Source organism: Acartia tonsa, chromosome 8 (assembly GCF_053477335.1).
Source record: "Acartia tonsa isolate MP-2025a chromosome 8, ASM5347733v1, whole genome shotgun sequence".
Taxonomy (NCBI): domain Eukaryota; kingdom Metazoa; phylum Arthropoda; class Copepoda; order Calanoida; family Acartiidae; genus Acartia; species Acartia tonsa.
In genome coordinates this window covers 38,076,053-38,091,727 of record NC_137267.1, presented here as the reverse complement: position 1 = coordinate 38,091,727, position 15,675 = coordinate 38,076,053, and the positions used below count along the sequence as shown (strand labels likewise).

The 15,675-nt window shown below is 33.3% G+C and overlaps 1 protein-coding gene across 1 annotated transcript in view; it reads right to left on the bottom strand.

The window, feature by feature from the left end:
• Positions 1 to 7,306, bottom strand: part of LOC145326892 (sodium- and chloride-dependent glycine transporter 2-like) — a 31,297-nt gene extending 23,991 nt beyond the window's left edge. The window contains exons 1-2 of the mRNA XM_080170333.1: positions 7,140 to 7,306; positions 6,161 to 6,267 (exon numbers count right to left, since the gene is read on the bottom strand). Of these exons, the coding sequence (XP_080026459.1) occupies positions 6,161 to 6,267; positions 7,140 to 7,291 (259 nt within the window). The 5' untranslated portion in view covers positions 7,292 to 7,306. The remainder of the gene's footprint in view (positions 1 to 6,160; positions 6,268 to 7,139) is intronic.
• Positions 7,307 to 15,675: the final 8,369 nt, after the last annotated feature.

The following is a 15,675-nucleotide window of genomic DNA, read 5'->3' as shown; positions in this document are numbered from 1 at the left end:
AATTAACAGAGATAAACAATGAATAATGACACATAAAAAGATAATGTTAAAAATTATCTAATTTTCACAAGAAGAGCTTCTCCATATTACTTTCTAGCGGTAACGCTCCTAAAGGACTCTTGGGCACCTGAGAGAAGGGTCGATCCTCTAATTTTATTTAAGTGGTAATAACTGAAACATTCCCTGGATCTATCAGAAACTTTACTGTAAAGAAGAAACAATTGCATACATATATAATAGGGTTAGGCCGATACTTTTTTTGGCTGGATACCGGATATCCGGTTGATTTCTAATGATAGATAATCGTTATATAGCAAATTACCGGATATCTGGCCGAATAAAAGAACATCAGCCGAATAACCGGATATCTGGCCGAATAACCGGATATCCGGCCAAATAACCGAATATCCGGTCGAATAACTGGATATCAGGCCAAATAACATTTATTTGCCGGATATTTGGCATTATAAATCAGCCAGATATCCAGTATCCGCCCAAAAAAGTATCCGGCCCAATCATATTATATATGTATGCAATTTGACAATTTTGTATTTGGAAGATTACTTGCTACACCTTCATATGTTATAATTGAGACTGCCCCCATTTTTTTTGGTAAATTTCAGGTATATATCAATACACTTGAATTGAAATTTTGTAAAAATCATTAAAATTGGGATGGTACAAAAGCCCCAAAAAAGCCATAAAAACAGGGTTTTTTGCAGATTTTAAAAACTTTGCAGTGCTTGTACCATCGCAATTTTTGCATTACAGAAAAAATATTTTGCATGGGTCATTTTTATGCATAAATCAACCATATTTTGGCTGGGGGCAAAAATTTTAACAAAATTTTCCAAATCCGGGACGGGGTAATATTCAATAACCTTTCTATTTCTAGTCAGTCTTTATAAGTTCTATGTAAATAAATTATTAATTAGCAGGATTTTTTTTATATGTTAGAGTTAGCTTTTTTTGCGTATAAAATTCAACATATGAATATTTCGAATATTAAATTTTATGTGGTATCCTTCAAAGTTCTGAGTCGAGCATAGAAATTCCCCAACCTAATTTGGAAAAGAAATTTTTTTTTTTTTATTTGGGGGGGGGTGGGCTTGTCTTTCGTTAGTTTGTTTAATACTTTAGGTTATGTTAGCTTATATTGGGAGCTATGTAGCCTTAAGGGGATTAGACAAAGGAAAAAAAACTAATCAGTTTCCCCTTTAAATTTAATTTAAAGTAAGGGGGGAGGGGTTAATGTTTGATTGGAACTTTGAGGAAAAGCTCCATTATTAGATATATTGAAACTCTCCTCCATAACTGGACCAATACTAAGCTTCCCTGCAAAATTTATAAATTATTACTTAGTTAAACAGACGATCATCCAACTACTATACTTTACTCAGTATGTAATATGTATGAAAAAATTCAACAAATAGGAAAGTTCCATTGATAAAAAATATTGATAATATTTTGAAATACACTCTATATATCATTGTGTACAATAGTTTAAAGGTTTGCTTAAATAATTTTCTATTCTATATACAATATTTATATTTTTAAAAGCGAAGCTTTTCTATAATTAGGGTCGGTCCTTACGTCCGACGGCTAGATTTTTTCGTTAATTCAGGCATGTTAGAATTGTCCTATCGATTTTAAACTTTGCATGGTGATTCCTGTGGTAGTTAGGCACGATTTAGAAAGCGTAGCAACTCTGTATATATTACCAGAATGTCCGTACGTCCATTTTAAATATGTTGACTTTTAACTTTCTTAACAACACATTTTTAAGCGATCTAATTATCCGATTGTTCTTATTTTTTGGTATATTGATTCCTGGGACAACAAATTACAATATTATAAGCAAAGCAACTCTATAATCAAGTCCTAAAAATGTAAGTATGTCCGTAAACATTATCCTGTATCAAGAAGTTTTTCAACAAATTTACTCACAATTTTTGTCCTACCGTTTCAGAGCTTAGCTTTTATGGATGTTGTCCTCCTTGTTATAATAACTTTGAAATTCGGGATATTCCATTAACTATTTTGCCACCCAATAAATCTGCCTTTAAAAAAAAACAATAATATTCCTTGAAGTGCCTTGTTGGGCATAAAAAAACCACCCTACTCATTTAATTTTACAACAAAAGAAAATGTGGAGATAGTAGTAGTTTTTCAACCTATAAAAATACCCCCTCTCTTTATTTTCAATTATTTCAAACATACGTAAAGAAGGAAATGGAGGTTGGTATTTATGTTCAACAGTCCCTTTGGAGGAAAGCACCCATAATTTCCTTTGCTGTACTTGTAATCAACAAATGGTACCTAGGTATTGCAGACTGGGGCATGCAGAGAACCTTAGAATTTACATTTATTCTCAATGGAAAACTTTTCTATAATTAGGGTCTGTGCGTCAGTCTATACGCAACGGTTAGCATTTTAGAATTGTCCTATCGACTTCAAACTTTACACGATGATTCCTGTAATATTAAGGTATGACTTAGAAAGAGAAGCAACTACATGATTGTTCCTAGAAAGTCCATATGTTAATTTAAACCATTTTCAACTTTTTTGACAACATTTGTTGTATGATATCTTTATCCCATATTTGTTATATTACATATCTAAAATATTATAATCGAGGCATCTCCATAATCAAGTTCTAAAATATAATTTTTCCTTGTGCATAATTTTCGTCACATCTATCAAATGGGAAATATAACGATGATATACTGACTCATGAACTGCAATGTAATCATAAAATAATGAATTCAGTGGAAGATTTATCTATTATCTAATAAAACAAAGATAGAAAAGGTTTCATATAACATTTTAGAAGTTTGCAAAAACATGTTAATATTATCCTCATAATTAATTTTTAGTAGCGAAGCTACTCTATAATTCACTTTGTCCGTCCGTCCGTAACGCTATGGGGGAAATGGGATTTACTCAGCTCCTATAAAAGATAGAATGCTGAAATTTTTTGACAACATTCCCATCATTGAGGAGCACAATTGACCATAAAACATCATTGGCGTTCGGACCGATTTTTAGCAGGTTTTAGGCTATTTTTATATTTTTCACATTTTTCTCCATATCTTCAGTGTTTATGGTCCGATTTTCAAAATTTTTCAGTTACAGATATTAAAATTAAATTTTCCGTCGTTTAAAGGAACAACCATGAAGGCCAGACTGCCATTTAAGCAGGTTTTAGGCTATTTTTATATTTTTCACATTTTTCTCCATATCTTCAGTGTTTATGGTCCGATTTTCAAAATTTTTTCAGTTATAGATATCAAAATTAAATTTTCCGTCTTTTAAAGAAAACAATCATGACGGCCAGACTGCCTTTTTAGCAGGTTTTAGGATGTTTTTTATATATTTAACATTTTTCTCAATATCTTCAGTGTTTATAGTCCGATTTTCAAAATTTTTCAGTTATAGATATCAAAATTAAATTTCCGTCTTTTAAACAAAGTAACCATGACGGCCAGACTGCCTTTTTGACAGGTTTTAGGCTATTTTTATATATTTAACACTTTTTTCCATATCTTCAGTGTATATGGTCCGATTTTCCAAATTTTTTAAGTTAAGGATTTAAAAATTAAATTTTTTGTCGTTTTAATAAAACAACCATGACGGCCAGACTGCCTTTTATCAGGTTTTTGGCTATTTTTATATGTTTTACATATTTCCCCATATCTTTGTTTATTTTGATGCAATTTTCAAACTTTTATGGGATATCAGTATCAAAATAATTTTTCCCATTGTTATGAGCATCTTTAATATAATTTATTTTGACCATCGTCATCATGCAAAATAAAACAAGGTTTCATGTTTATTTTATCCAATAAATCTATTCTAGATTTAAGTAAAAACCTTTTAAATCTACCTGTACGTATTCCCATCGACGATTTTTTATGCTGTGCTACTTATGGATGTTGTCATCCTTGTTAAAATAAGATTAGTTTTCATGAAAATTGAAGCCTTTTTGAAAAGAAAAAAAAGATTTTGTATAAAGACATACAAAGACATTTAGCATTTTTTCCAGTATGGCTTCTTAACCAATTTATATCCGCTGAATTAGAACCGGTTCTAAGCTAAATTTAATAATCATGTCTCGTGTAGTATTATATTTTGTATTATTGTAGAATATTGACATTAAAAAATACAGAAGTACGTGAGAATTTTTGTGATTTTTTCTCAAATGCACCCATTCTTGATTTTAACAAATGCTCTTTAAGTCTCCTTGTCTTCTTATTCTTATACTTATGATTATCGTGTGGATGTTGTCATCCTTGTTACAAATATAGACAGTCATCCATAAAAAAGTTTTTAGCGAACAAAGTTTTAGAAGTTTTTGGACTCAAACTATAACAAAAAAGCATTGAAAATCATTTTGTACTCTTGGACTATATGTATTTATTTTCTTCAAAAATGCTATAAAAAAATTGGCAAAATGCATACAAAATTGGCCAAGAAAATTTTAATTGTCCCTTCTTTATTAATAAATTAAACAATCATTTATGAATCTGTTCATTTGTGAATTGACATGTGAAAGTAATTAAAATACATTTTAGCAATTAAATCTTTTTTTCCTTTCTTTATTTATGTAACAAAACTTGCTTTTTTATTACTTTAGAGAAAATTTTAATGCGTAGGGACAATAAAACTTAAAACAAACGCAAATTTTAGCCATTTATAAAATCACCACTTATAAATTGAATCTTAGGAAAAAGATACAAACGACCTGCTTGTAGTAAAATGTTTAAAACGAGCAATTATGTTATTTACATTTAACTCCGTGGATTGAAGAAGTTTTTAGTCAAGCAGACAGACATACAAATGTACAGATAGTTTTAAAGAGAGATAGACAGACAGATATACATACACCATGCTGATAGCATAGATATTGAAACCTAAAAATATTTTCTAGACCAACATACAGACAGATAGACAGACAGACAGATTTATGTTACCCATGCTGATAACAAAGATATGGATACCTCCAAATATTTCCTAGACCAAGAGATAGACAGACAGTTAGACAGACAGATAGACAGACAGGTAGACAGACAAATATACAGACAGATAGATAGACAGATAGACAGACATATAGACAGACATATAGATAGACAGATAGACAGACATATAGATAGACAGACTGATAGACAGACTGATGGACAGACCGATAGACAAACAGATAGATAGAAAGACAGATAGACAGTCTGATAAACAGACAGATTTACAGGCGGAAAGACAGACAGAAAGACAGAGACATAGACAGATAGAGAGACATATATACAGACAGATATAGAGACAGGTAGACTGACAGATAGACAAACAGATAGGCAGACAAATATACAAACAGATAGATAGACAGATAGACAGACAGATAGACAGGCATATATATAGACAGATAGGCAGACTCACAGACATAAAAACATACAGATGAATATTTTCTCCACCATGTTAATATCATCGATATGGGAACCTCCAAATATTTCCTAGACAAACAGACAGACAGATAAGCAGACAGACGCACAGACATAAAGACAGACAAATAAATATTACCTCCACCATGTTAATAGCATCGATATGGGAACCTCCAAATATTTCCTAGACCAACATACAGACACTCAGACAGACAGACATTAAAACACACAGACAGACAGATTGACAGACAGATTGACAGACAGACAGAAAATGTTACCTCCATCATGCTGATAGCAAAGATATGGAAACCTCCAAATATTTCCAAGGCTAACAGACAGACAGACAAAATAACAGACACACAGACAGCTGAACAGACACACAGACAGAAATACAATAGACAGATAGACAGACAGACATACACATAGATAGACAGACATATAAACAGATAGACAGACAGATAGACAGACAGATATACAGACAGATAGACAGACAGATAGACAGACAGATAGACAGATAGATAGACAGAAAGAAAGAAAATGTTACCTCCACCATGTTGATAGCAAAGATATGGAAACCTCCAAATATTCTCTAGACCAACAGACACACAGACAAGCAGATCAGCAGACAAACGCACAGACAGATATACAAACACACAAACAGATAGACAGAAAGACAGACTGACAGATAGACAGACGCGCAGACAGATTGACAGACAGACAGAAAATGTTACCTCCACCATGTTGATAGCAAAGATAAGGAAACCTCCAAATATTGCCAAGTCCGACAGCAAAACTCAAACATGACAGGATAAACTCCACTTTACTGCCCCAGGTTCCTCTAAAAACAAGGACGATTAATACGTTAGCTTGATTAGCGCAGCCATAACGAGTTTACATAAAAAAAACAAGAATAACAGGCAGAAAAGCACTAAATGGAATTACGGACAATGCGATTTAAAGTGCATAAGTACAGTGGTCAAGACGGGCGGACGAACAAAGTGAATTATAGAGTAGTTTAATTACGAAAAAGAATATGGAATAATGCAGTTTTAGACTTTAATATTAATGACTAGTAATGAATCTTCAAAAGGGTGGTGTATTTGGACCCCTCTCCGACAACAAGCAACAAAATACAATAAAATTATGGGAATATCTTGGAAAGAGGGAGGTTACCTCCTTACCACTCTCCATTGCATTGATAACACAGCGTGACTCTTCAGTAGAGACATACAGACAGACTAACATTCTATCACTTTTATATAAGAAACAGTTTAATGTTGTTGTGCAGCTTATGGACAAAATTAATGTTAATCAAATTGTCGTCTAATTATTGTTAAGACAATATTTTGGTTAGCCGCAAATTATACTGTCAACCAAGTAATACAATAATGTAGGTTTTGTTTCATTAAAATTTCTACAGGTTACGCCTTCCTTCGAGGCCTCTATGAACATTTGAGTGAGGGAAGGGGGTTGATACGACCCTCCACTTCTATTTTTGTCACAAACGGGAAAATTAAAAAAATATATTATTTTTTTTTTGAGGGGAGAGTAATTTCTTTTGGGGAGGTAGAGGCAACCTCCTCCAAAAAATTTATAATTCTTTCCTGGACCTATAAAAATCTTTACTGAAAACCATCTCGGTTCAGTGGTAAGCGAGATCTTACAGACATAGAGACATCCTGTTACTTTTATATGAGGATTTTTTCTTACCTGTCATCCGTACTGATCTCTCCAGAGCCACCTCCCACCAGCCCGCCTCCGTTGCTGGCACCGGAGACAATCTTTGTCTTGCCGCTGATCAATCCGCGCACCTCTCCGCTCAGCGCCAACTGTTCATGCTCCCCGCTGTTCCCCGACGTCATTTTCTGTTTATAACAATTGTCCTCGTAAAATTTATATTCTTTTTACTTTTTGGCAGGAATAAGACAATCAATTTATGTAAACCCCCAATTATGGTAAACAAACTTATTATAGAAAAGCTTTGACGCTGTTAGTTTGTATAACCCAATCAAATTATTTAAGTCTACGAATGAGAGAACGTGAGTGAAGGGAATTAAATAAAGTTAATAAAAGGCGAACAGATTGTCTAAATCTTTATCTGCAGAGCTTTAGGCAGAAACATGTATTACCTATGTCAATGAAAATGTGAAATATCAATGGATATAGGATATGCGTCGATATATTATCAGTGGATAATTGGACCTCATTTATTTGTCAGTTCATTCATCAAGTAGGAGGGGAGTGAATTGGGTAAAAGAGTTACATTATTCTAGCCAGCTGCGAGCATCAATTTATCAGAGTACATAAAAATCTGGAGTAACATTCCAGTAATAATATATCGTATAACTAAAGAAGGAAATAAACTATATCTAAGAACAATTCCTGAACAGCCAAGTTCTTCACCATGTTGATCAGAACTTTCTATATTTCTTTCTCTCAGGTTGTACTGATGCTGATTCTAAAAATATATAAAAGAGGTACATTCGTTTTCTTAAGTAATCTGTAATTTAAATATGAAAAAATAGAAGAGATTTTTTCATTTTCAAGTTGAGAAATAATCACCTTTGATAATTGAAGCAATGATTGCTGGCAAAACCTTTGTAACATTCCACTAGAAGGATTTCAATTGTTGGATTTTCTCTTCCTTGCTCTGTACGTTTCCGGGTCCTTTTACTCACTACTTACTTTGTCTAACTTGAAATTGACGAGACTCTTACACACACACACACACACACAAACACACACACACACTTACACACACGCACCCATACCCACATACAAACACACACAATTGAATAATACCACACGACAAATTTAATTCACCCCACCTCTAAGCATCATCAAGATTCTAAATAAATTAAAATGTTATTAATATTGTGAACAAGGATGACAAAATTCTTAAGTAGCAAAGCATAAAAATATTAAAAGACATTTTGAACGAAACATAAAGAGTAGATGCTTATAAATCTGAAAATAGAAATAGACAGATGTGAAATTGATAAAAAAGGTAAAATATCTAAAATTTGCATTTTCTTTAAACCATGGTGTGAAGCAGCAAAAGCTGGGCGTTTCTGTGACTTTGGTTGGAAATTTCCCCCTCCCCTCCCCACCCTTCAAACACTTGTGATTAATTTTTTATAAGTTAAATATACCTTTTTTATTTTATGCCCATTAATTTATTAAGGGGGTTTACACCAGGGAGAGAGGGATATTTGGCTGTTTATTACACTAGTCCCCAAAGTTTTATAGTAATGTTTTCTTATTTGTTGGACTGACAACTTTGGTGACTTTTGTTGAATTTTTATTGGTTGGTTGTCCAAACATTTCATTTGTAATATACAGAATGTGTCAGGGGTTGTCCAAGTTTTTTTATTTGGGGGGGGGTAAAATTTTTTAAGGGGGGGGGTAATTTGGGTTTTTTTTTTGGGGGGGGGGGGGTAAAATGGAGCGCGAAGCGTGACACAAAATTTTTTTACCCCCAAAATTTACCAAAAATTTTTTTGTTAGGATTATTTTTTTGGAGGGGTAAATACCCCCTCCTAAATGATTGGGGGTAAATTATAAATTGGGTGGGTAAAATGAAAAAAAAAATTGGGGGGGGGGGGGGTAATCACCACTTTACCCCCCTCCCCTTGGACGTCCTTGGAAGGTGTTATTTTATGTATTAAAATTGTGTATCCCTTTAGATACCTGGTTTTACACTCCCTCCAATGATGATAATTTGACTTATCCACGGAACTAAATCTGAAATTTTTTAAGATGAGGTGTGGGTGTTCCTCTCCACAATAAGCACCAGGTCCCAGAAAAAGAAAGCAATTTACGAGCACATCGAAAAATTGGGGAAGGGGGGGGGGTTTAAGGGTTGTGGGGGTAAAAAACGAGGTTAAATTGTAGAAATAGTGGTAATCTTTTTAAGTGGGAAAGAACTAAAGGGTTGGGGTTTGGTTGGAGGCTACAGCAATTGGTCACTATAAGAATGCTGAAAAGTGGAAGGTAAATACCGGCAACATATAGGTATTAACCAGGGATCTTAAGGGATAAGCCAATGGACGATAAACTAATATACATACCACATACCCAATGATGATAAACAAAATTACCTCTTCCGTAGATTAAAATTATTAGTTGAAACGTTTGGACACCACTAGTTAATGAAAGAATCAAAATTCAAGAAAAAGTACGGGGGCGCCATAGCTCTGTGGTACCGCACTGAGTTACGGTGATGAGAATTCGAGTTCAAACCCATGCATGTTGCAATCACAACATGTTGTCTCGAATTCTCTAATGTGTATTCATGCAACCTCCCCCAGTTGCATTGGAAGGGAGATTGTTAGGTAGTTTGGATGCCTAATAATAAAGTGTATAATACCATCACTTCCCTTAATCCCAGGCTCCTCTGAGGAGAGTGTCATTCATTACGGTGACTTAATCTGGGACACCTGCCATACTCAAAACCGGCGAGGGTGAGGTAATAACGAGGAGCTCTCATGAGACAGCGTGTCAAGTCATACTTGAACGTGGAGCTTAAGCTGGCCCTGGTGGCTATACAAAAGTGTCTCAACATACTCCAGGAGTCTTAGGTCCAAACCCTAAGAAACTATGGCTAATCAAACAAAAAAAAAAGAAAAAGTACCCAAAAACTTTGGGAACAAGTGTAATAAACAATGTCTCCTCCGTGATAAGGTTGGAGAAGGGGGGGGGGGGGGGGGTATTAGTGGTCGTAAATTAAAGTTAAAGAATGAGGTTTTCAAACATTTATAATAGGTTGACATATGGCGAGCTAAGTCAAACAAAGTTTTTTTTTTAGTAGTAAAGCTACTTTAATAATTCACTTTGTCTGTCCGTCAGTCAGTTTGTGACGCTTTGGGGGAAAATTTGATTTCTCCTTTAGTTTTTAAGATAGACAGCTGAAATTTTGAGAGAAGATTCCTTTTATTTGCAATTCTAGTCTATACATTGTTTTGTCCATCTGTCTGTCGTTCATGATTATCAAAACACAAATACTTAATTTTAAGAAAAGGTTATATTTAATTTTCCCCCTATATTCTCTATTTTTACTTTTCAGGACATCCTAACAACTGCTTACAATTTTTGTGTGCTTCGCTGCTTATGGATGTTGTCATCCTTGTTTCTAATTTATTTCGATGCCTCTAATATTAAATCTACTCAACTGTTCTACATATAAGCCCAGCAAGGATGACAACATCCATAAGTAGCGAAAAACAAATAAACATGGATTAATAAAAGGACAAGTGAATCAAACAAACGTTCAGTGGTCATAAAAAAAATTATAAGTGGGTATTATCTGTCTTTTGTTGCATGGTCCATAACAAAAATTCAGAAATCTATCTTTAATTGTAGCAGAGAAACTCAAAAACAAGTTTAAATCAAAGGTACTTGTCCTTTCATCTATGATCACTACAATTTATTTGGATAAAATTTATTTTTAACTTTAATGTGCCCATTCATGATGGGAATATTGACAAGAAAACTCAGATTGTCCAGATGAGTATATTCCATTTCCCCTATAGCGTTACGGACAGAAAGACTAAATGATTATAGAGTAACTTCGCTCCTAACATGTAGGTTGAAGTTCTGCACTTTATGTATGACACTAATCCTATTATATGAAGTGTCAGGGTTTTTTGTCTGAAGCTTAAGATCTCAATAACAACGGATCTGATTGAGTTCTTCTTTTTTTGAGAAGCTTCACTTAGACCCCGAGATTGTTTCAGGCTGTTTTGTTTTTAGATTTCATTATTTTAAGCTATTTTTGCCTAATCTTTACCTTAGATACTAGGGGCTCAACCGCTAAGTTAAATAAAATCAACATTTCATCAGACCAGGAAAGAAGAGGACAATGGCCGTGAAATTCGAAGATTGGTTGTCTGTTTGATGTCCTAATGAAAGTAGTAGGGCTTCTAAAATCAACCATTTCGGCAATGTTTATTATATACATTTTTAATAAAGAGTTCCATATCTATAATACAAAGTAGAATAATTGCTGTCTGTCTGTCTGTCCGTCTGTCCGTCCGTCCGTCGTCCCTTAAGATCTCGGTAACCACTGAACCGGTCGGATTCTACTCTTCAGGGTATATACCTATTGGTCCTGTGGTGGTTTTAAGCCATTTTCTTGGAGGGTGGGACACCCCCAACCCCCCCCCCAAAAAAATGAAAATTCCCCCCCCCCCAAAAAAAAAATTCTTGGGACCACATTAGACCAAGCACCAGTAGTACTTAATTTTGATTTTTTTTTGATTATCTCTTTGGGTAAAGCTCCTAGAGGCTAGGGGCGAATCCGCTAATACTCGTATAAAGTAATACTTGCAGCTGGCTAAAATAACGATACACCCAGTCCACCTTTTCTTCTTTATGTCTAACCAATGTGAGGTGCTCTAGCCCTAAAAAATTGAAGTTAATCAAGCATAATAACATTAAATTATATCAATTCTTATGCAAGAAATTATGTCAATTAATAAAACATTAAATTATCTGCTTGGTTATAAATATGCATAGTCATTAATTTTGTCCAACGTCCATTATAATAAAAATCAATAATGATTAGGTGATAATTGCAAAACTGTTGAAAGAAACTGCGGAAAAAGGATAGTGTTGACACAAACCAGGGTGTAAAACATTTGTACATCATTCATTTTGCATGTAAACCTTTTAATAAAATCTTAACTATCTTAAAAATTAGCTATCTGATTTCATACTTTAATTTAAAAATAACTTAAATTTTCTTTTATTGCGATACAAATGTTTGTATATTTCACAGAGAATTTCCACATACAATTATTCTACACCAAACTATCAGTTAATGCCAATACCCTGCATTGATAGGAAAAATTACATTTTTAAGTCTTATACATTAAAATTGACAATTACATTTTTTTAGACAACTCATGATGAATGTTTCAATAACAAATAGTCAAGATGAAAAAGCTGGAACACAATTTGTAAAACTTCTGATGAAGTTTTTGGTGAAACTTAACTTTATTACAAATTCCCAAATAAGATTTATTCTTATTTCAGTTGTCCTAGCTGTGGCAATCATATCATGCTCTGCAATTTTGAATTTTTATTACTGTTGGAGGGGAGATACTACCAGCTTAATGGTCATCAGTTTTCTTGCAGACATCATTATGGTCATTACAGGACTTGTAGCCTCAGTTTCCAACTACAAACTCAGAAAACTGTTCCCAGACATAGTGCTAGGAATCAGACTTGAACAACCTGTAAGAAAATACTTTCTACTGCTACTAACTACTTTTGGGCTTTGTCTGGTAATGGGAAACATGATTATAGAGCTAGTTGTGGAGAGAAATTATTTGTTACTATCTGTTAAACTGATTCTTTTGGTTGCATTATTCATATTACTGATCCAGATATACAGTCACCTGTTTCTCTTTGGTTGTATCATAGCAGTCAAAACAAATGACATTGGACAACTTTCCACAATGAAATTTAAAGACTTTAGTAACTTGATTCACTATTTCAATGCAAAATTAAATGAATACAAACTTTTTCAAAAGTCTGTCAGTGGTGGTCTTTTTCTAATCTTCACTTCTCAAGCTGTTGCAGTCACACTTATGATATACTTAACCATAAAGTGTCAAGCTATTAATTTAAGTTTCATGTTACATAACCTGTGTTGGTGTATTGGAGTTAGCACCATACTCTGCTACTTTGCACTTGTTTGTGATGATGCTGAACAACTTCGTCTGAGTTTCATTGATCAACTTTGGTAAGAAAATAGTTCAGATAATCAATAAGATATCTATTTAAGCATGTTAAATGTTGCAAGGAATATAGCATTTAGATTTTTAAGAAGCAGCTTATAGTACCTGACGTCATTTAATAAAAATGACCAATGATAGCGGTTCAAGTGCCTGTTTTATAAAAAAAATTCTGTAATTTAAAAATGAGGCAGCTTATAGTTCCTAATAAAAAAATCACTTCATTTAATACAAATGATCAATGATAGGCCAGTTTGTATTTTCAAATTGGTCAAAAACAATGTATACTGGCCTGTCATTGGTTATTTGTATTGTATTGTCATTTTTTATTAGGCCCTATAAGCTGCCTCATTTTTAAATTACAATTTTTTTGTTTATAACTGACCCATTTGAACAACTAGATAACAAAGAAAACAAATCTAGGCACATTCTGTATTTTGAAATTATAGGAATTGTATCCCCCCCACACTCAAACACAAAAAAAATATATGAGAGACTTTATCTTCAGTAACAAATATACCCGCGGCGCCCCCCCCCCCCCCCCCCACCCCTCTATAGAAATCCTCAAAACAACAGTTATGTTTTTGGATTAACTTTAAAGTTAATATTTTTCTGCTTTTAAATTCTTTTTTAATCAAACCATCTTCTAAAACTAATTCTATGAACTTTTTTTGACAGGACAAGCTACCAAATGCTGAGAGGAGAAGAAATGAACACATTCCTAGCTTTCATATTCAAATTCAAGGAAGCTGGACCCTTATCAGCTGAAGGCTTTTATGAAGTTGATAGAAAGCTGCTAGTTGCCTTAACTGGAACATTTCTTACATATGTTATTATTCTGGTTCAAATGAATGCCTAAATGTTATTATGTATTTTATGTAGATAAACGAGAAAATATTACTAATTGTTTATTTTGATTTATAAATGTAATAAATTTATTTCTCGTATTCATTCAAATCCGGTGGATAGAATCCGGTTCTCATCCATACGAAAAAACTATGTCTAGCATCGTATTATATCCAGCTTTCTACGAATATAAAAATGTACAATCATAAGATTAAAACCAGTTTTTTTAGCCAGTGCCTTCGGCACCTCGGGGCTAAAAAAACTGGTTTTAATCTTATAATTGTACATTCTATATCCTCGGAAAGCTGTTTATAATACGATGCGAGAAATAACTATTCACGTATTCATTCAAATCCGGTGGATAGAAACCGGTTCTCATCCATACGAAAAAACTATGTCTAGCATCGTATTATATCCAGCTTTCTACGAATATAAAAATGTACAATCATAAGATTAAAACCAGTTTTTTTAGCTGGTGCCTTCGGCTCCTCGGGGCTAAAAAAACTAGTTTCAATCTCATAATTGTACATTCTATATCCGCGGAAAGCCGTTTATAATTCGATGCGAGAAATAACTATTCTAAAAGAAATATCTATGAACATTTTTAATAATATTAAAAGTATTGTTACAAATGTCGTTGTTTGAGACAAAAATTTTAAATTACTTTTAAATCAATTTACTTTTTTAAAATATAAAATCAAGGAAAGGGGACGTCCTCACCCCTTATTCCTCCCATCCTGTCTGTAAGTGCCCCTTTAGGCCGCTAGGGAAGTGGAATATAGGAATATGTTTCTTGTCAATTATCTCTATAATAGCTTCGGTACTAATAGTTATATAATAACACATTTATTGAGAAAGCAACACATTTACAACTATGGAAACTTACAAAGATACGTGTACAGTATTTCAGGTATTATCGGGATTGAAGATTTTTTTAATTGTTATGTTTTAGCTCAGGGAGTAAGGGAGGGGACAATGGGCAATTAATTGAATTTAAGAGTTTTCGCTGAAAGGCCATGATATCCAGATTTATCCAGAAAATTTGAAGAAAATTGTAAAGGGTATGTTAATCAAATTTAGAAAACTATAAAATAAGAAAAAAGCATTTATTTGAAATTAGATTACCAGTACATCAGACTGACGTAACAATTCTGTAATTAGTTACTAGAAAAATCATCCCTGGAACTCATTCACCCCATATTCCTAAATTTTGAAATGCCACTATTTCCATGAATTAAACTTAAGGGTTCTTAGATTGTTTATTACACAAATATCACAATAAAGTTTTTATCTATGAAAAATTAATCTCATAACAAATTTTTCTGTCTGCTAGAATTTAAGTTTATTGATACTTGTCTGCTATATTCAAAACTAACTCAGCGAGTTAGCGGCAATGATGCGCTAGTACCCAGAGAACCTGCTAAATTCTTGCACATTCTCTTTAAGCCAGTACTCAAAGTCTGAAAAATTAAATATTCGATAAATTGTCCCCTACCTTACTCCCTGGTTTTAGCTGCAAATAAGGTAAGAAAATAAAAAAGGTTTTGTACTTTTCTACCCTTCCTAATCTCTGAAAATATATTGGAATTCAAGTAGATGTATGTCATATTTTTTTTTAAAATTGTTGCTTAATGAAATACAATAAAATTGCAATTGAATTA